General features: G+C 42.7%; 1 protein-coding gene across 2 annotated transcripts in view; it reads left to right on the top strand.

The window, feature by feature from the left end:
* ITGB6 (integrin subunit beta 6) overlaps positions 1-20,054 on the top strand; it is a 73,080-nt gene that overhangs the window by 20,135 nt on the left and 32,891 nt on the right. For both annotated transcript variants that reach the window (XM_062199926.1, XM_062199919.1), the window contains exons 7-8: positions 1,232-1,327; positions 16,937-17,026. In XM_062199926.1, coding sequence (XP_062055910.1) covers positions 1,232-1,327; positions 16,937-17,026 — 186 coding nt within the window. The remainder of the gene's footprint in view (positions 1-1,231; positions 1,328-16,936; positions 17,027-20,054) is intronic.

Raw genomic sequence — 20,054 nt, 5'->3', positions numbered from 1 at the left:
ATGTAATTGCAGGGATCAAATGGACAGATCTGATTCAAATAGAAAGGCAAATGTTAGGTGAATTTTGTGGTATAATCTTGGCCACCCACATACAGAGAGAGAGAGAGAAAGTTGAAAGGTGCGGGAATATGTGGAGAGCAATGGCCAGCATCAGAGGGATTTAGGCTTTGGGTGAAGGATGTTTAATGTTTGGGCAGTTGGAAAGCAGAGGCAACTGAACATGTCAAACTCAGGAAGATGTACAGTATCTGATGTCTCTCCTAATAAAACCCAAATGTGATGGAAAGCACATATTACTCAGCCACAGGTGCAGTTGGATAACCTCCCTGAGTATTTTAGGTAAAATTATGCCTGTCTCTTCACTTGAACTTTGCACTTAAAGAAGACTTTGGATAAGGTATGAACACCACATTAATGTACAGGAGGGCTTCTTTATCAGTGTCCCTTTATTTTGGCTGACTTTAGTAGTGACTGACATATTCATAGTTTAATTATTTATAGGTCACTCCCTTTTTATACATTATCCACATTTGGACTCCCGTGATGACAAATGTGCTCCATGCTTTCCAGACGTGGAAAGTGAAGTCCATCTTCAAATGTGATAATCAATGACTTCATTCTTTAATTTCTTTCAGTTGGCACAAATGTGCCAATGGGATAGAAGAGCAAAATATTTTCAATTGTCTCATGAAAATATCACAGGAGCCTATACAAACAATTTGAGATATTAAAAAGGTGATAAGGCCAAACCTGAGAACAAATACAGGAATAGCTCACACCAGACAATGGAAATTGTATCAGTGTCATTGCTCAGCACACTGTCCTTCCCGCCACCTTCATGCCTCCTCACCCAATTCCAGGATGAGTTTCAGAACTGCAGGAGTCACTTCCGTGGCATACATCATGGTCTGACGGCCCCTCCCTCAACTACATTTCTAGTCTGCTGATAAGGACACCTACAAGAAGAAGCACTCCTCTACCCTGGGAAACATGACACACTCTAAGTCTTTAAATACATTTCAAGTCATCTGCCTACAACTGACAGAGCTTAATATGTCACTTGGACAGGAACAGACTCTTAAGACTAGGTGGACTTACTGGATTTAGGAAATAATTATTAAACCAACTAAATGAATAAAGATAATTCTACAAGTAATGCCTGTGAGCACTGAGATGCCAAACTCAGTGAAATATCTTGGAAATAAATATTGCTTGCTTTATTTTATTTTAGGAATATCCAACGATTGGACAACTCATTGATAAACTGGTACAAAATAATGTGCTCCTGATCTTTGCTGTAACCCAAGAACAAGTTCATCTGTATGAGGTAAGCAAACATGATTTGAGAAATTCCTTCAGGGAGATTATGTGTTGTGAAATTTTAAGGCTAGCTCTCTGAGCTGAACACACAGGAAGGTCTTTAGATAATCACTACACATATCAGATGCACTGGGCATGTGGCAAAGTGGATGCATTTACTGCTTGCAATCTAGATCATAGTCATGAAGGTGTTGTGGAAAAAGAATGGGGGGACAGATATGGTGGAACAAGGAATAATTATTATGGAAATGAGAAAGATGAGTTGGAAGACAGTACCAATAAACAGAGGGCCATCTACTTACAGGAAAAGGAGTCTATCTCCTTTTGATAGTTCATCTGATGAGAAGGGAATCAAAGGAACACAGAGAAAATGAGAATGGAGGGAGAGAGAATAGATTTTAAATTCTCTGACATTTGCAAATTAAATACATAGAAATGACACATGTAGAGGCACAACTCAAGCAACTGAGAAAATCAAAGGAAAATCTTTGTTAAATTGGGCCAAATAATGATTTCTCCATTAAAGTAAACTGATGTACAGTTTAGGAGTCTGGAAAGAAACACCCATTGTCAAGAGGGCACTGTTCCATGAAAAGAAATGTGTGAACCACACTGCATAAACTGTACAGGGAAGGAGCAAACAGAAGACTTCTATGGTTTCTTCCTAGCCTATCAAAGTTGATACATCAAAATGCTATGGGTCGGGCTACTCACAAATAATCTACCCCTACCCACTGTTCACAGAGAAGTAAGGCGTCATTAGCATGGGCCCTACAAAATGTAGAGAAATGCAGTGGTCTGCACTCCTATTAGAAGCTTCAAATACTCTTAAAGGCAGTCTGCTCCCCCATTGCTTTTAAAAGGCCCTCTTCACTTGTTTGGTGACTTTTTCAGTGCTCATGAAACTCAGATTATTTCACAGAAGGCTCTGATTAAATGCTACTCACTGCTAAGGACAGTGCAGCCCACGGACTTCAATCAAGTTCTGTGGAAAGGGTCCAAGAGGAGATGCTATCTTGCATGCTTAATGAGAGGAGGATATTGTACCCCCAGGTGCCTTCTGTGCAAACCAACCAAGTCCCCTACAGTCCAGCTTCACACTCGAGGCCTTTGTTCTACCCAGAGATCATGTGGGTTCACCTGAGCTAGGCGTTTTCTCAAGGCTCTTTAATATAGGATACTTGTTCCCAGTAGTTTTTAAGTAGTAGAGCTGCAGGAAAGATTCAAATAAAAAACACCTGCAAGTACAATAGCCAGCCTATTCTGTCTTTGATCCTTATGGCTGGAGGAGAGGACCCCAGGAGTCACAACACCTCCTCCACAGCGGCGATCTGGCTTGGAGTGGGAGGGAGAGTCACACGGAACTTTTCGAAGGGCAGTCCGGGGAAGCTGACCGATGATCAAGAACACACACCCCCATAACTCACTCTGTAATTGTCTTGAGACTCACAACTCATTTGTACGCCTCCCTCAAACTGCTATTAAAAAGGCAGAGGAAGATGAAAAATAACTCCGCGGCAAAACAGAATCCGTTGGAGGTAAGCTGTTGCATCCGCAGTACCCCGGTGCTAAAGACAGGATCGTTTCCAAGGAAAACGCCAGATTAAAGGCTGCCTCTAATGTTACAGCAGGGCATTTATTCTGCCTGCCTACTAATCTCATTAGGAGGCGACTCTATGTTCTGTCGTGATCCATGGTCTGTACCAAGCAGGCTCCACTCACTTCAAAGGGACATTTTCCGGGAGCCGTGCAGGGGAGCGGGTCAGCAGCTTCTCTCTGCTCTGGTCATTTCGGTATTTTATTTTTTGACGGGTGGGCTCCTCATTGCACCTGCAGCAGCGAGGGCAGGCGGCAGCCCAGAGTGAAGGTAATGACAGCAACAGTGCATTTCCCTGCGGGCTTCACGCAGCCTGCAAATGCTGATCTCTTGTTTCATTGATAATGAAAACCGAAAATAGACCAAAAATGGCTTGTGCTGCCTTTCCATTTAAAACTCATAGAAGGAGGCCGTGGTGTGCTGGGATCCTCTGCAACCCGATGTTTGGAGAGCTATGATATAAGGAACGTAACTACTGAAGAATCATTGAAAAATAAAACCAGTGATAGGAAAAATAAAGTAACTGAGTGGTTAGACCTAATGGATATTCCAGAAGGAAAATTATTCACCAGAGTTGTGTGTTGAGCCCGCTCAGCAGGCAGTAGATGGGTTACGTTCAATGTCAGCCCTATGTAGAAGCAAGTAAGATTCATGTTGCATGCTCACGGCATGCAGGGCAATTGAACTTTTTTTTTTTTTAAGTAATTTGGTAAAATGCTGTAGACAGCCCAGGTGGGTGGTGGTACTGTTGTAACCAAGATGCACAAACAACAGAAAGCATAAAGTAAGCAGTTCTGCCTTCGGTTCAGTGTGACTACAGTGTGCACCCCAGACTCCAGCAAAGACATGATTTTCAACAAAGTTATTATTATGAATAGCTTCCTGTTTGTCCAATTACAGGGTTCAAAACATAATGATAGATAATCGGCTGAGCAGTGGGTAGTATATTACATTCTAGTGCTAAATATCATTTTGAATCAGGATTCAATCACGCAAGATAAAAAAAAAAATTGTATCTCCTCTGTTGTTTTTAAACGTTGACTGCTCATTTACATTAAGATAGTATCAGGCTACTAACTCCCCACTGTCTAATTTGACTAGTCTTTCCTTTCCAGGGAGATGGTGAGATAAAAAGCAAGGTTCCTCACCATACTGTTAAGCCCTATTATTAATCACCTTGGGTTATTTGCAAAAACTTTAAAATACCCTGTATCTTTTCAAAATGTTTACATCTGGCTGGAGAAGACAACTTTTGTGAAGTTAATTACAATAATTATGATAAGACCTGGTATTTATGATGTCATGCTGAAACACAGCACTTAGAAAGTAAACAAAAACTAGATCCGTGGGGATACTTCCAGTGTACTCACCAGTGTCTGCGACCACTGAGTGATGTCCCCATGGTGAGTAGGACAGCATGGTGCAGTGACAGCACAAAGGCCAAGGGGAAAAGCAGGATTTTATACCACCACGGGGGCTTTTCCTCTGGAGACAAACACCCTTAATTATTAGCTCTTTGAGGAGATCAGTGGGTTTTGCTCAACTTTCTTTTCATCTTTTAAGCCAATTACTGATCACAGTAAATTCTCAGGAAACATTTATTATTTCTTCAAATCTAAAAATTTCAATATTTATTTATCTGAAAGGCAGAGAGGTAGAGAAAGGAACAGAAACAGACAAAAAAAAAAAAAAAAAGCCAACTTCCATCCGCTTCCAGTCACTGCAGCAGCCGGGCCAGCCTGAAGCCAGGGGCTCTGTCCTGCTCTTCCACGTGGGTGACAAGGACTCAAATACGTGAGCCATTACCTGCACCTCCCAGGGTGCACATTCGCAAGACATTGGAACTGGAAGTGGGGCTGGGACTCGAACCCAGGCACTCCAATGTGAATGCAGGCATCTCATGGGGCATCTTAACCACTATGCCAAATGCCTGCTCTACTATTTATTGAATGAATAAAAATGTATAATAAGAGCACCTCATCTTTTCTGAAACTGACATTCTAAACAGGGACTTGGAGTTCTGTGTTAAAAATACACTTTAGGGTTGAGGAAGGCCATTCACAGTGAGCAGGTGGAGCCGGAAGTGGAGCAGCTGGGATTTACCAACAGGCACCCCTAGGAGATATCAGCGTCCCAGGCTGCGGCTTAGCCCACTGCTCCAGGAGACCACGCCTCTGGAGGAGCGCACAGCCTGCTGGGTGGGCCCCGAGAGGAAACGCTGAACTACTTGCTCCTCTGATTGACTGATGCTTGTTGGACCTAAAAACAAGCATAGAGAGCAGCGGTGACGTGAAGGAACTTCAAAAAGATCGTGGGAAATGATTAAAGTATCTTTATTTTGGTGAAAAATCTTTGGAAATTGATCCTAAAGTCCCTTCATATGTAATAAGCCTGATGTTCTTGTGTGGCTTGTGAAAATATACAAGTTTCAATTTCCCAATATCAATAATCCAGTTTTTAGTTGGCTTCTTTTTTCTTCTTACTCTTTTGAGCCTTTCACTACAGCAAGAGAGGAAAGGAGGCAGGGAAAATAAGAGGGAGAAAAAATAAAAATTGGACCCCTTTGCTATTTTTAGCCTATCTCTTACTATTTTATTTTATGTCATTTGTTTGTTTGAGAGAGTGGTCCCATCCACTGGTTCGCTCCTCAAAGGCCCACAGTAACCTAAGTTATATCAAGGTGAAGCTGGAGCCCCAGTGTCTGTGACCCAGGAGGGTCTCCACGGACATTTAGTTAGCTGACAAGTAGCCAATTTTAGGGAACGGTCTATGAAGTTGTTATTTATCCTACCAACCCCAACCTGTAATGGGATATTCCTAACTCAAGATTTTTGTGAAAATAAAATCATCTGGGAATGAAAAGACTATTTCTGGATTACAAGACATTTCCAGAGACTTCCTAAATTGCTCTTAATTCAAATGTAATGGAAAGGATTTTTATTTCTCCTTAAATGATGGTATCTGGGAACAAAGGCAGGACAGCCCACTGCCTACACCTTCCTCATTAATGAAAATATCCCTCTGAGAGGCAGGACCTGGAAATAGAACCCATGCCTTCAGAATATCAGGTAGAGTTATTAGGAGACTTTTCCAGACTAATGAAGAAATCTCAACCATGAAGAATCAGCAATAGTCACCCCACAGATCACACCCAGAACTTTTCTTCTAGAGAACATAAAGAAAATAAACTCAAAGGGAAACAGGGCCTTAATGAGATGCCTACTGGGTCAACCCAGGTAGAAATATAAAATGGAATTTCGTGACTACAAGATCTACATGTTTCAAGATTCACACAACACCTGCAGTTCCTAGAGTATGCTACTGATTGCATAGTCATTTATTCATTCATCAAACATTTTATGAGCAACACTCATGAGCCAGGCCAGAGTTTGTGACCATGGAACAGACTAAGACACAGTGATTTCCTCAAGACATCTCCTAGAGCACTAGCCGACTGGCAAATAGGTGATTTGCCTGAAAACCAAAATGGGTGTGTTCTAGAGATTGTGTTCTGGGAGAGACCCCCGGGCAGAGTTTTGCAGAGGGGCCAGGATTTTCATGGCTGCTGTTGTTTGTACTCATTTCTCTTCAACGTCTTTGTTAGAGGGAGCAGTCAATTAATTTGCAATCCAATTTGATGCTAACAGTATCACAGTGTTGAACCAAATTCTTCACTTCATTGGGGTGAAAACTGACAGCCAGGATGATCTGCAGCCATGACAGCGATAGCAGTGGGGTAACAAGGAAAGTCAGCCAAGAGCTTGTTAGGTGGCAATCTGGAGCTTAATGCTACATGCTGATTTTATCACGCAATCTCCATCTCAGGGCTGCAGATCCCAGGGAAGCGAGTTGCTTATGAGAGGCAGGATTTGAATTCTGACCATCTGAGTCTATAACCTCAACACTGAGATAAGTAGTAATAGATCTGCTATCACGAAAGAATATGTAATGGATCTGCTATCATGAAACAATATGCTAATGGCTAACCATTAGACCACCAGAGAAACAGCCTTTTAAATAAAGGAACCCACTTTAAAAAAATTCCCTTGGAATGCCTAGACCAAGAGTGGAATGGAGCTGCCTGAAATAGGAATCAATAGATGAATTCATTTTGTTCTATTTTTTTTTAATCAGAGTCACACAGAGAGAGGGAGGGATGGAGAGGTCTGCCATCCGCTGTTTCACTTCCCAGAGGACCACAACAGCCATTTTTCTGTGTTGGTCCAGGTTGTCATCCGAAACAGTTGCATCAATTATGCTCCCATCAGCAATGCAGTGCTGAAGTGTGGTCAAAGCAAAACAAAAGTTTGAATTACTCTTTTTCTGATTATAAAATTAGTACATATTATTTGCCAGAGGGTGGGGGTACAAAAGAACACAAGGAAGAAATCAAAGCTCCTAAATTCCCCACTCAGACTTGGTAGCTAACCACTGTTGACATTTGAGCACAGCATCTCCTCTGTCTTCTTCCTTTTCATACAATTTACATATCTTAATGTATTCAGCATCTTACTACACATTCAAAAAATTTTTAATTTGTTTATATAACTTTATAATCTTAAAAGTCATAAAAATTAAATTACATGTAGTTTTACAACAATTTTATTGACAAAAAATAATGTTAGATGAAAGCAAAATCATCCTACAAAATTCTGAGCCCCTGCTTGCCATATTTATAGGATGTCTGCTTTAAAATAAAAGCAAACTAACCCACATCCACAAGCAGCCCTCAGACTTGCCCAAGTTACTATCTTTTAACCTGTCGGGTTGCTTTTTCTTGCATATCCACATGCTGTTTGGTTATTGTTTTCCATGTTCATGTTACGACTTTAATAGGACCCACACGTGATTTCTAGTAGTATTTCCTTATCCCCAAAAGCAGCCTCTTAGGGAGCACTGTGCATTTGTGAAGACTCCTCTCTGGACTGCAAAGTGCTCAAAGCTGTGCAACCCTTCTGGCCGCTTTCTCCAGGTCCTGCAGGACAAAGGGAGTCTTCAGTCACTCATCTGGCCCCGGGATGCCTTTGCTGTGCTGCCCTTTGGCCACCTGGGTTAGTGCCTTTGAGGATGACTCAAAGCACAGCTATGCTCACAGAGAACTCGCTCCAGCATGGCTCACCACACAGGAGCAGTATCGCAATCCAGCATTTTCCGCATGGCACAGTCTTTTCAACACTATTGATGGCATCAAGGCACGAGGGACAAGTTACACAGACAGCCACAGGACACGAGAAGAGTTGGGGAGTATGATATATGTTAATTTTATGCCTCGTTATGTGAAAGAATCCAAAATGTGCTATCAAGGGGCTCGTAGTAATTGAAAGACAGCTTAAAACATTTTACTGCCTCTGAAATATTGAGTCTTCAGAAAGTAAATAATTTTGGAAATCATTTATTGAACTTGAGCAATTTGCGCACATTTCATTCATGAATTCAGGAGTTACTGGTTTGTTTGTTTTTATCTATAGGGTTGCCAGATTTTACACATAAAAATACAGGATGTCCAGTTAAATTTAAATTTAAAATAAATAAGAGTTTTTAGTGCATGTTTATCCTATGTAACATTTGGGATATATTCATACCAGAACTTTTTCTTTTTCTGAAATTCAAATCTAACTCAGGCAGTGAGGGTCTTGCTGCTCCCTGTGGCATGGCGAAGGCATCAGGTAGGGGCATGAGGTCACACAGGGGCATGGCAAAGGCGTGGTCTTCCAGTTCACAATCTAATCGATTTTAGCCTGTATGCCTGCCTACTTCATTGGCTTGAGCCTGAACCTGAACCAACCCCAAGCATTTCAGACATCTAGGGGAGTGAACTAGTAGATGGGAACTTACTCTCTCTGCCTTTCAAACTAAAGATGAGCAAACAAAAAACAACAAGAAATCTCAGGCTTTTTGTCTAAAGGTACCTTTTTAAAAACTACCACTTTGATCTAAGTTTATGTGTCCCAGGTGTATGACAGGCAGGAAATCCTGTATGAGTTGTGATCATATAGATTTTTTTTGACAGGCAGAGTTAGACAGAGAGACACCGAGAGAAAAGTCTTCCTTCCGTTGGATCACCCCTCAAATGGCCGCTACTGCCAGTGTGCTGCGCCCATCCGAGGCCAGGAGCCAGGTGCTTCTCCTGGTCTCCCATGAGGGTGCAGGGCCCAAGCACTTGGGCCATCCTCCACTGCCTTCCCGGGCCACAGCAGAGAGCTGGACTGGAAGAGGAGCAACCGGGACAGAACCGGTGCCCCAACTGGGAGTAGAACCCGGGGTGTCGGCGCCGCAGTTGGAGGATTAGCCTAGAGAGCCGTGGCGCCAGCTGTGATCATTTAGATTTAAAAAACCTAATGCTTTTAACTTTCCAAATCGCCACAGCCCCTCCTGGACATAACATACTCTAGCAGTGGTGCTCACTATTAGATTTTGCTAGAGGGCTTTTGGAGGAAAAAAAAAAGTAACTCAATGACCAGATTGCACCCTGATCTCCCAGGTGCCAGTGGTGTTTAAAATCTCCCCTGGTGCATCCCCTGGAGATCTTGTTGAAATGCAGACACTGATTCAGAAGATCTGGGTGTGGCCTGAGATTCTGCATTTGTAACCAGTGCCCAGGGATACTGGTGCTGCCAGTCCACTCCAGTGTCAAGGCTGATGCGCTCTTCAGCAATCCTCGCACATACACCTGCCTGCTATTTTCTCGTCCCCTTCCTCGCCTTCCTGCTCGCCATCCTTCAAAGTTTTATTACCTGCCTTTTGGCCAGCAGAGCACATGGGCTGCTCCTGAACCCCTCTCTGCTTGCCATTTTAAAAGAGCTTTCTAAAGCTTTGGGGCTCTGCATTTCCCAGCCAAGGTCCTCGGCTGCCCTCTCTCCAAAGGCAGGGTAATCTTATTAAGAGAAGATCTGTAGTATTCTCAGGAACAGATACTCCACGAGGTCTCTTTGTTCTCCCCATTTCCATTCTCAATGCGTCCCCATGCATTTGTTTGTCTCAGAACAGTCACGCACCGTGGGTCCATTCGCCTTTCCTGATCACCCTGTTAGTGCCGCTGAGCGCTGTTCAGCTGTGTGCTACGGCTTTTTGGCTGACAAGATAATTACATTCAGGGCAGACCCGGAGAAAGACAGGTAGTGCTCAAAAGTTCTGAAGCCGACTACCTAGTCATTGCTAGTACAGACTTCAAGATTGAGCAGCTGATCTAATTAGCACACTCCCATCACTACCTGCCTGCCTGCGGAATGCTGACAATTGAAGCCCCAAGGCAAAGCAGATTTCATGCAACTCAGACACAGACATTCTTGCTCCCCCTGTGCCAGAAACAATTACATGGTCTTTTTGGAATCTTGGGTGTCCTAGTAACACAGTCAAGCCTAGGGGTAAACTTTCGCATAATACTAGGAGCCCTGCATTTACTGATAATGAACACGAGAACCAGCGGAATAAAACCCCACAAGAATGAAAGACCTCACGGGAAGAAAGCCTTCTGATTGCCTTCAGAAGCAGGCCTGATTTCAGTAGGCGCAGCCCGCCCCTAGCTCTGGAAGAAACACCCCCGGCTCCACCAAAGTGTGTCTTCCGCCAGCAAAGAGCTGTTTTCCTTTGACCGCATAAATAGCATGCAACAGTCCCCTGGGAATTTTATTTTACGGCCTTTATGTTTTTGCTATTTCCTACATTTCTTTCAAGATGCAGCCTTTGAGTTTGAAAGTCATTACAGCCACAAACCTTTTTTCTTCCTTTCTTTTTGCTCTGGGTAAGAAAGTTCCTATATGAGGGTCTTCAAAAAATTCATGGAAAATATGTGTTATGGTAAAACAGTAGTGCATGGATTTCAAAAATTTTACACCAAAATATACTTATCCTTTATGCCAGATCCATAAACTTTTTGAAGTACCCATATATATGTATTCATATATCCACATATATATGACATTATCATCTTAACTTTCTAATGGGACTGTCACCCTCACTTGCTGTTGGCATTTGCACCAGCTCCTCTGCAGGGACCTGGTAGGAAATAGCACTGGCTTTAGATTCAAAGCCTATTTCTTTTCTTTTTTTAATATTTATCTGAGAGGCAGAGTTATAGAAAGAGAGAGAGGAAGACAGAGAGAGGTTTTCCATCCTCTGGCTCACTCCTCAAATGGCTGCAAGGGCCAGAGCTGGGCCAATCCGAAGTCAGGAGCCAGGAGCTTCATCCAGGGAGCTGGATCAGAAATAAAGCAGCCAGGACTCAAAGTAGTGCCCATATGGTTTGCTGGCACCACAGGCAGAGACTTAACCTACTACAATATCATGGCGCCAGCCCCTCAAGACCTGTTTCGATCACTCATTACTTCTGTGACTAAGCAAGGTACTCACTTGTCCAGTCAAGCTAAGGGATGAAGGTTAAAGAAACCGAAAGATTCCTAGCCCAGTGTTATATGTTGAATCATGTCACCCAGAATCACGGAATTTGTCATTGTGGATATAAATTATTTAATGTAATATAAGGTCATACTGGAGTAGGATAGTCTATTATGACTGGCACCTTTATATGAAAAAGAGAAGAAACACAGATACATGATGTGGGGCACTGTGTGACAATGGAGGCAGATTGGAGTGGTGCCTGGAGGGACACAGGGATTGCTGGCATCACCAGAAGCTAGGAAGAGGCAAGGATGGCCTCCACCGGGTTTTGGGAGGCGTGCTGTCCTGCTGACACCTTGAACACCTTGAGTTCTGGCCTCCAGATAGTGAGATAATATAATTCTGAGGTTTAAGTTATCCAACTTGCAGTTGGATTTCAGATCCAAGAAAATGAACATTCCCAGTCTCTGGCTTAATTCATTAACCTCTCTCAGACTCAATGATGACATCATCAGGAGACCCACAGAGCCATTGTCAGGTACCTAACATGAGTCATCTGGTTGAGAGCACCAATGTTAGGGACAAGGATGCAGGTGGCATCCATTCTGCTACATTGTGGAGGAATGACCTCAGGCAAGTTCATGAAGTTCTCTGGGCCTCAATATCATGAGGCCCATATACCCCTGTCCCATACATGTATAACCTCCCTCATTATCAATAACTTCCCCTAGAGTGGTACCTTTGCTGTAAGTGATGATGATCCCATATCAGTATTTCATAGTTTACATTAGAGTTCACTCATGGTTTCACACATCCTATGCATTTGGACAAATATATTATGATATGTGTACACCATTATGGTGTCATACAGAGTAATTCCACTGCCCTAAACATCATTCACCTATTGGCCCCCATACCCTTCCCCTTCAACCCCTGACAATCACCGATGTTTTTACTGTCTCCATAGTTTCTACCTTTTCCACAGTGTCAGCTAGTTGGAATCATGGAATGTGAAGCCTTTCCAGAGCAGCTTCTTTTACTTAGTAATATGCATTTAAATTGCCTTGATATCTTTTCATGACTTGAGATCTGTTTTATTTTTAGTACTACATAACATTCCATTGAATGAATGTACCACAATTTATTTATCCATTTACCCACTGAAGGACATCTGGGTTGCTTCCAGGTTTTGGCAATTATGAATAAAATGGGCATTTGACTGCAGGGTCCTGTGGTCATGTAGTAAGTGCATGTGTAGTTTCGTAAGAAACTGCCAAATGTCTTCCTCCGTGGCTCTATCATTTGCATTCCTACCAGCAGTGCCGGAGAGTTCCTTTATCTCTACATCCTTACCAGCATTTGGTGTTCTCAGAGATCTGGATTTTGGTCTTTCTAATAAGTATATTGTAGTACCTCATTTTGTTTCATTTACATTTCCCTGATGACATATGATAAAAACATCTTTCTTTATGCCTATTTGCCATCTATATATTTTTTGTTGAGCTGTCAATGTCTGATTCACCTTTTAATTAATTTATTACAGTTGTTTTTCTTATTGTTGAGTTTTAAGAGTTCTTTATTTCAGATCACAAACTTCTATCAGATATGTCTTTTTTGTTGTATTCTTGGAATTGTACCTATGAAGTTAATGAAATCTGTTCTCTCTATATTAGTAAATTGAAAAATGTAACAATAAAAAAAGTAGTGACATCAGTGCTATATTAGTGAGGCTTCAGAGAAAGAGTTAAGAAGCACAGGATCTAAAGAGAAGTAGCTGGTTGCTCTAAGTGTTTGATTTTCCAAATTCTCCATTAACCTATTGTTAGGGTCTTGCATTTGATACAGCAGTGAAGATGTCACTTGGGACCCTCACATCCCACATCAGAGTTTGAGTCTCAGCTCTTCAGCTTCTGATCCAGCTTCTTGCTAATGCACACCTTGGGAGGCAGCAGGTGTTCACTCAAAGACTTCCCATGTGGGAAGCCTGGTTCGAGCTCTAGGCTCCTGGTTTCAGCCTGGTGCAGCCCTGACTCTTGTGGGGAATGAACCAGTAGGTGGAAAATCAATTAATCCCTCTCCTTCTCCCTCCTCCTCTTCTTTTTTTGCTCCCCCCAGTCTCTCTGCTTTTCAAATAAAACTATTTTTTTTAAAAAGAGGAAAATTAAAAAATATTTTTAAAAAATGGCATTAGCTGATATGTGGCAAGTCATCTTTGGCTGTTCTACCCTCTAATGAGGGGCCTGGGTAGTTCGATCTCTATAAAATGATGGCTAATGAGATCTAAGGTAATGCAGAGTCTATGAGACTCTACTAGAAACGTCACAAGACTAGGATATGTGGGTTCAGACTGGAGTCACCATCCGAGGCAGAAACCAAATCAGATCCCCAGCAAGCACACAGTTAATACTAAGCAGCCAGACTCTGAAGAGTTAACTAGCAGGAAAGAGGTCCTATCAGGAGTTGTCCCTTCCAAGGGTGAGGAGGCAAAGGGAGCATAAAAGCCAGGGAGGGTCTGCCAGGGTCCTCAGCCAGAGTCTCTTTGAAGAGAAAGCCAACCAGCAACCTTCTGCAGGTAAGGGAGGCAGCAGGTGTGTGGCTGCAGGTTCCCCTGCCCTTAGCCCAATAGGAGCGCACACCTGACAGCTGCCTCTGGCAGCCAGACCCTGAGCTCCATGAACTTGGAGACTCCCTGGGAGGAGCCCTAGTGTGAGCTGTGAATCCAGGCCCCCTCTGCTGTATCATTTGATGCCTGCCTGCTGAATGAGCTCCTGTTCTCTGTCTCACCCTCTCTCCCTGACAAGAAGGAGATGTGCAGGGAGCAAATGCAGACAGTCGGACAAATAAGAAATCATGTTTTGAAACAGGGCAGAGTAAACAAATAAATAGGCTTGAAGAAGGATGTTCTGAAAACTAAGGTCATCAGAAAGAATGCGAAAAGCAACCTCAGGAACTCCTGGGTGGCATGGTAGGGAGGAGGGGAGAAAAATCCATAATTAGGATAATCCAAAGAAAGATAACAGAGAGCTCAAGCCCAAGCACGGGAGCTTGTGTTTCTCATCAGCTCATGCAGCATCATGTTTACAGGGTTGACGATTTCTAATATCCAAGCGTCATCTTTTAGACTTACAATGCTATCATTCATCCCACCCGGGCATGCAAAATCATCCTTTTTCTAACATTAAACATGTTTCATCATGGCAATTTATAATAGCACTTTAGGACTTTAATGAAAGGAAGGCATTTGATACACGATATTTGCAGTAATCATAATACAAGGTTTAAAGCATATTTTTACAGTGCTAGATGAGAAAGCCACAATGCCTATGTTCTTAGTGAATTATTTGAAATGCTCTTGGTGAGGATCAACATCCAGAAATTAATTAATAGCAACTGTCAGTGTTAAAACTGGTTACTGCTACTGACTGCCAATTCCTTTATACCCTCACTCTAGTGGCAATCATCAAATGCTATTAATGTTAACCACTTGTCCTAAGAGCCAAATGCCAAATGTCATACCACATGCAGGACCATAATTATGCCTGAGCAAGTCGATGGATTCAGCTTTGTTAGCCAATAATTAACCCCAAGTTTGGAGGCCACTTGAAACAGTACTTGCAAAAAATACCCCATGATGTCTCATCCTTGGGGATATCAGGATGGTTTTCAAGGATCTTGGCGGTTTCATACAAACCTGAGAGCCCCAAAATACTTTTTCAAAAGGACCTCCACCTTTCTTTGTCAAGTTCCAAAGGTTCCCTCTCCGTTCCCTTGTGGAATCAGTCAAATTTACACACATTCCAGCTCCATGTGAGTGGAATTCAAGTTCCTCTTTAGGTATTCACTGGTAACCACAGGTTGTATGCTTCACAGCCCTTTCTGACATGTGTTTATTTGAAGAGTAAGTCCGTGAACCAGGCCTTCCTCAGACTTTACAAGTTCTACCTGGCTCAGGGAAGCAGAGGGGCCCTGTGTCAGCAGGCCGTGCCGTGGCGCATGCAGTAAGGTGAGGAAAGCTACCTGGATTTCTGCCTACGGCCCACTCAATGAGAAAACACAGAGCCAAAGCAGAGCAACATCTGACACACTTAAGAGTTCAGATTTCCAGCAACTTCAAACTTAAACAGGATCATTAACACTGAAATAGGGAGAACATTACAAAACTGACAAATCAAAAACCAAAGCTCATTTTTTTCAGGAGAGGTATAGAAAGCTTGGATATACCCAGAAGCCCTTCTTGTTCCATCTCATGCTCTAATGGCACCAAAAGTCTCCCTGGCATCACAAGTTCCTCCCCTGGGTTCCCTTTGTCCTGATTTATTTACTTAATATCACTATCACAATGAATGACAAGTATTAATGCTAATTTAGTTTTGTGAGTTTCTAATCCATTTAAATCTTTGAAATAAGAGAGGATATCAAAATGTTGTTTGAACTATTGCAGATGCTCTAAATCCTTTCGTCAAAACCCCTTTGCTCTTTTCTGCATACAATTTTAATGAACTCAGTCATGCAATTTCACAACACACAGAAACTTAGAAGGCCACAGCTGACAGAAAAAGCATAGTCTCTTATTGATACAGCACCGCACATGAAGCCTACCTAATGGATGGTGTTGGATGCAACAGTAAATGAATAAATGAGTAATTAGTGGGCCAGTGATACCTTAGTGCTTAACAAGGAGAAAGTTGAAAGTATTTAAAAACAAATGCAAGAAACAAAAAGCATAGCAATCAGGGCTTATTTGGTGTAGGTGTGACCTCTCCGAGGCTTTTCACAGCCTTTGATGGCTATAGAATGATAGTTAACATTAATAAGTATAGCTCTATGCCTTCAAGAAAAAAAATGAAGTATTCCTGAGAGTTTAAGAAGACAGGGATGCGTATTTCACACTTTACAAAACTCGTCATTTGAAAATCAAGTTTCAAAACCTAAAGTTTAAGAGACGGGCGATATTCAGCTGTCTGGAGAAGTCCTCTGCTTTGCAAAGCTTCCTTCCTAGGTCATGCTCTGGCTCAAGACCTTGAGCCTTGAACTGATCCTGTGAGTTCTCCCACTGGAGAATGCAGACGGTTTAACTCAATTAATCATGATGAGGTTGAGAGCATCCCAACCAGCCCCACCATGGTGCTGACAGTCCTGGTAGGAAAGGGAGCATTAACAGCATGCAGCCCATCATTCACTCCACTTCTCTACCAATAGATTAGTCTTTAAGGCCCCCAAATTGGAATGACTTACAGAGCACCTGTTCCCTCACTGCCCATACATGCCAAAGCACAGACTCCAACATTGCAAATAAAAAGAGAAATGTCTAGATACAGCCCCCAGTTTTTCGGACAAAAGACACTCTAGTAATGCAAGATGCTATATAGATGTTATTATCTGAGAATTCTGTTGGGATCTCAATCCCAATCCTAGACGAAGGCAGACACAGAGAGTAGATTTCCCCAGTGGCAGCTGGGGCAATCCATTGCCCCCTTGAGGCAGGAAGTGGCATGATGTATGGTGTCAGCCTTTAGGAGAAACATCATATTATTATCTGAAGCCATTGCCCACCCCACTGCACCGCACCCCACCCCACCCCCCCAGCCAGTGAAACGGAGAGGATCCGGGCAGCAGGCTGTGCCCGCCACTTTCTCAAGCCCCTCGAATGAAGACTGACTTCCTCTTCCTTTGTGTGCACAGAACTACGCGAAACTGATTCCTGGTGCTACCGTTGGGCTGCTGCAGCAGGATTCCGGGAACGTCCTCCAGCTGATCATCTCTGCGTATGAAGTATGAAGCTTTACAGCCTGCTTTTGTCTTTTTGTCTTATTTTTTCCATTCCTCTGGTTTTCAGAAACTAAGATGTGTTTCAGGCAGTGAAATGCATTCTCATTTGTTGGTACAGACCGTGTTTATCCAAAGAAAATGTCTCTGTGTTAAGGCAGCCAAAATATACATTATAAATTTTGGTTACATCATTTGTAGATCTTCCACCTGACAGGTAAAGCAAACAGAAGGTAGAAAAATCATGAACCCGGTCCTTAATGGAGATTGTTTTTATAATAAGAACCAACAGCAGCACTGTCCTTGGCAAAACTTTAATTTGACTGAAAAGGCTCCATGAGTCATACAATTAAGCTCTCTGTCTGAAAAAAAATTAAGTTTAAATTACCAGTGAGTAAAAGAGTTATGTGGAGAACTCACTCTGCAGGCTTAATGAGATGAGATCTTAATGAAAGCAAAAATACAAGCATTGGCTACACACCAAAACACTCACAGCACACCAGGCACACCATGTTTTAGGATCTCTACTTTGGGGAACCAGGGAATTTTGCCCTTGGTTTTATGAGTGTTTGTACAATCTTTTGCCTTGATTTAGTGAATTAATGCCCAAGGACAGAATTCCTCCTTAAAATAAGACCCATATCTGCAGGTGACTATTTCTTTGTCCCCATTTCATAATTCAATTAGTCACTGAAGGAGGGCCAACTGCCAACTCTTTTGTTTCCTAAATACCATCCCTTTCTTTGCCCTTATTTACAAAGGAAGATAAACAACCACACACAGAGAGATAAAAATGAAGCACTGAATTAGGATAGGCATGCAAAAAGTAAATTTTTATAAAGCAATAAACTCTAGCATTTGCTACAAACATTTGTTACCTAATAATGAATGAAATCCTCTTAATCTATGTTTTAAAATTATAAATAAATGATCCAAATGCAATATATGCCAATACTTAGCATACATGCACCAGTGTTCCCTAACTAAACATCAAAATCATCTGCGGAACACTTTTTCCCCCCTAAAGATTTATTCAGTTATTCGAAAGGCAGAGTGACACAGGAAGAATTACAGAGAGAGATAGAGAGAGGAATCTGCCATCTGCTAATTCACTCCCCTCATGGCTGCAACAGCTGGAGCTGGGTCAGGCTGAAGCCAGGAGCCTGGAACTCCATCTGGGTCTCCCATGTAGGTGGCAGGGTCCCAAGCACTCAGGCGACATTCCACTACCTTTCCCAGGCACATTAGCAGGGAGCTGGATTAGAAACAGAGCAGCTGAAACTCAAACTGGCACTCATACAGGATGCCAGCATGGGGGTGGTTCTGTGGCATAGCAGGTAAATGCCTGCGTCTCATATGGGCGCTGGTTTGAGTCCTGGCTGCTCCAATTCCAATCCAGCTCTCTGCTATGGCCTGGGAAAGCAGAAGATGGCCCAAGTGCTTGGGCCTCTGAACCTGCATGGGAGACCTGGAAGAATCTCCTGGCTCCTGGCTTTGGATCAGCTCAGATCTGGCCTTTGCGGCCAACTGGGGAGTGAACCAGAAGATGAAAGACCTCTCTCTCTCTCTCTCTCTCTCTCTCTCCCTCCCTCCTTCCCTCCCTCCCTCTCCTCTGTGTAACTCTGACTTTGAAATAAATATTTTTTTTTTTTAAATAAAGGTTCCTGGCTTCTGATCTGCACAGCATGCCAGCACCGCAAGGGGCCACTTAACTCATTGTGCCACAATGCCTTTAAAAAAAAAAACAGGTATAAAAGAGGAAAGGGACATTTGGCCTAGTGGCTGGGATGCAGGTTAGGACATGTGCTTCTCACATTGGGACATGTACCCACAGGGGCAGCAGCAATGGGTCGAGTTACTGGATCTCACCTGGCAGACTTTGACTTAGTTCTCAACTCCTGGCTCTGACCTGGCCCTGCTCTGGCCATTGAAGGCATCTGGGGAGTGAGGCAGCAGATGGGAGCTCTCTGTATTTGTATCTCTCTCTCACTCCCACTTCTGTCTCTCTCAAATAATTTTTAAAAATACATTTTAAAAAAGGCATGCCCGGAGTCCTCTTGTAGATGTCTTTAGAGAACTTCAGGGGAAATGGGAGCTATTGATTTGAAAAACACAAAACTTGCTAATGATGCTGTTTTTCCCCTCATCACCTGAAGGGGGAAAAGCAAGGTGTTCCTTCTCCAATATTTCATTTCCTTAAACAATAAAATACCGATGTGCCCATTAAAATTATAGGAGGGTGGGGTCTTTTAATACCACTGATGCCCTCAGAAATTTCTGTTTTCTCAGCTCGCATCAAAAATCAATCCCCACATTATCTCATGCTTGAAATTCTTCTGGACAGGAGAGCTTGTCAACAAAATACTGCAAAGACCTTTCTCCCTCACATGTAGTCATTAAAGTTTCAACGTGTAGAATCACTGAATTAGAACACACTCCACTTTCTCTAACTTGATACTCTGATACCCTGCAAAGTGTTGACCACTAACATCGTCAAAGACAGTAAGCGAATGCATCATCAAAAATATCTGCTCTTCTGTCTGACGAGCTCAGTCAGTGCCCCTGCTCGCACCGTCAGAAGCTGCAGCTCATTTGATGGCCCCAGGTCACTCATGTGATTTATGGGGTAGTTGAAATAAAGGCACTAAACATCGGAATAGAATCTTGTGACTTTATTTGCTATCACAAAATACGAAGGACGGGCATTTGGCATAGCAGTTAAGACACAGGTTGTGGTGCACACATCTCAACTCTGAGTGCCTGGGTTCAAATCCTGGCTCTGCTACCAATTCCAGCTTCCTGCTAATATGCACCTTGGAAGCAGCAGATAATGGCTGTGTGAGATGTAGATTGAATTCCCCACTCTGTCCTCCGCCTAGCCTGGGTCTGGTCACGTGGGCATTTGGGGAATGAACCAGCAGATGAGGGCATCCTGTCTCTCTCTCTCTGCCTATCAAATAATAAATGAATAGATTTATTTAAAAAATAAAAATACTAAACAAGTGTCCTTTGTTGTTAAACTAAACAGTTTTAC

The sequence above is a fragment of the Lepus europaeus genome, chromosome 1, assembly GCF_033115175.1.
Source record: "Lepus europaeus isolate LE1 chromosome 1, mLepTim1.pri, whole genome shotgun sequence".
In the NCBI taxonomy this organism is placed as follows: domain Eukaryota; kingdom Metazoa; phylum Chordata; class Mammalia; order Lagomorpha; family Leporidae; genus Lepus; species Lepus europaeus.
This window is presented reverse-complemented; position numbering and strand designations above follow the sequence as displayed.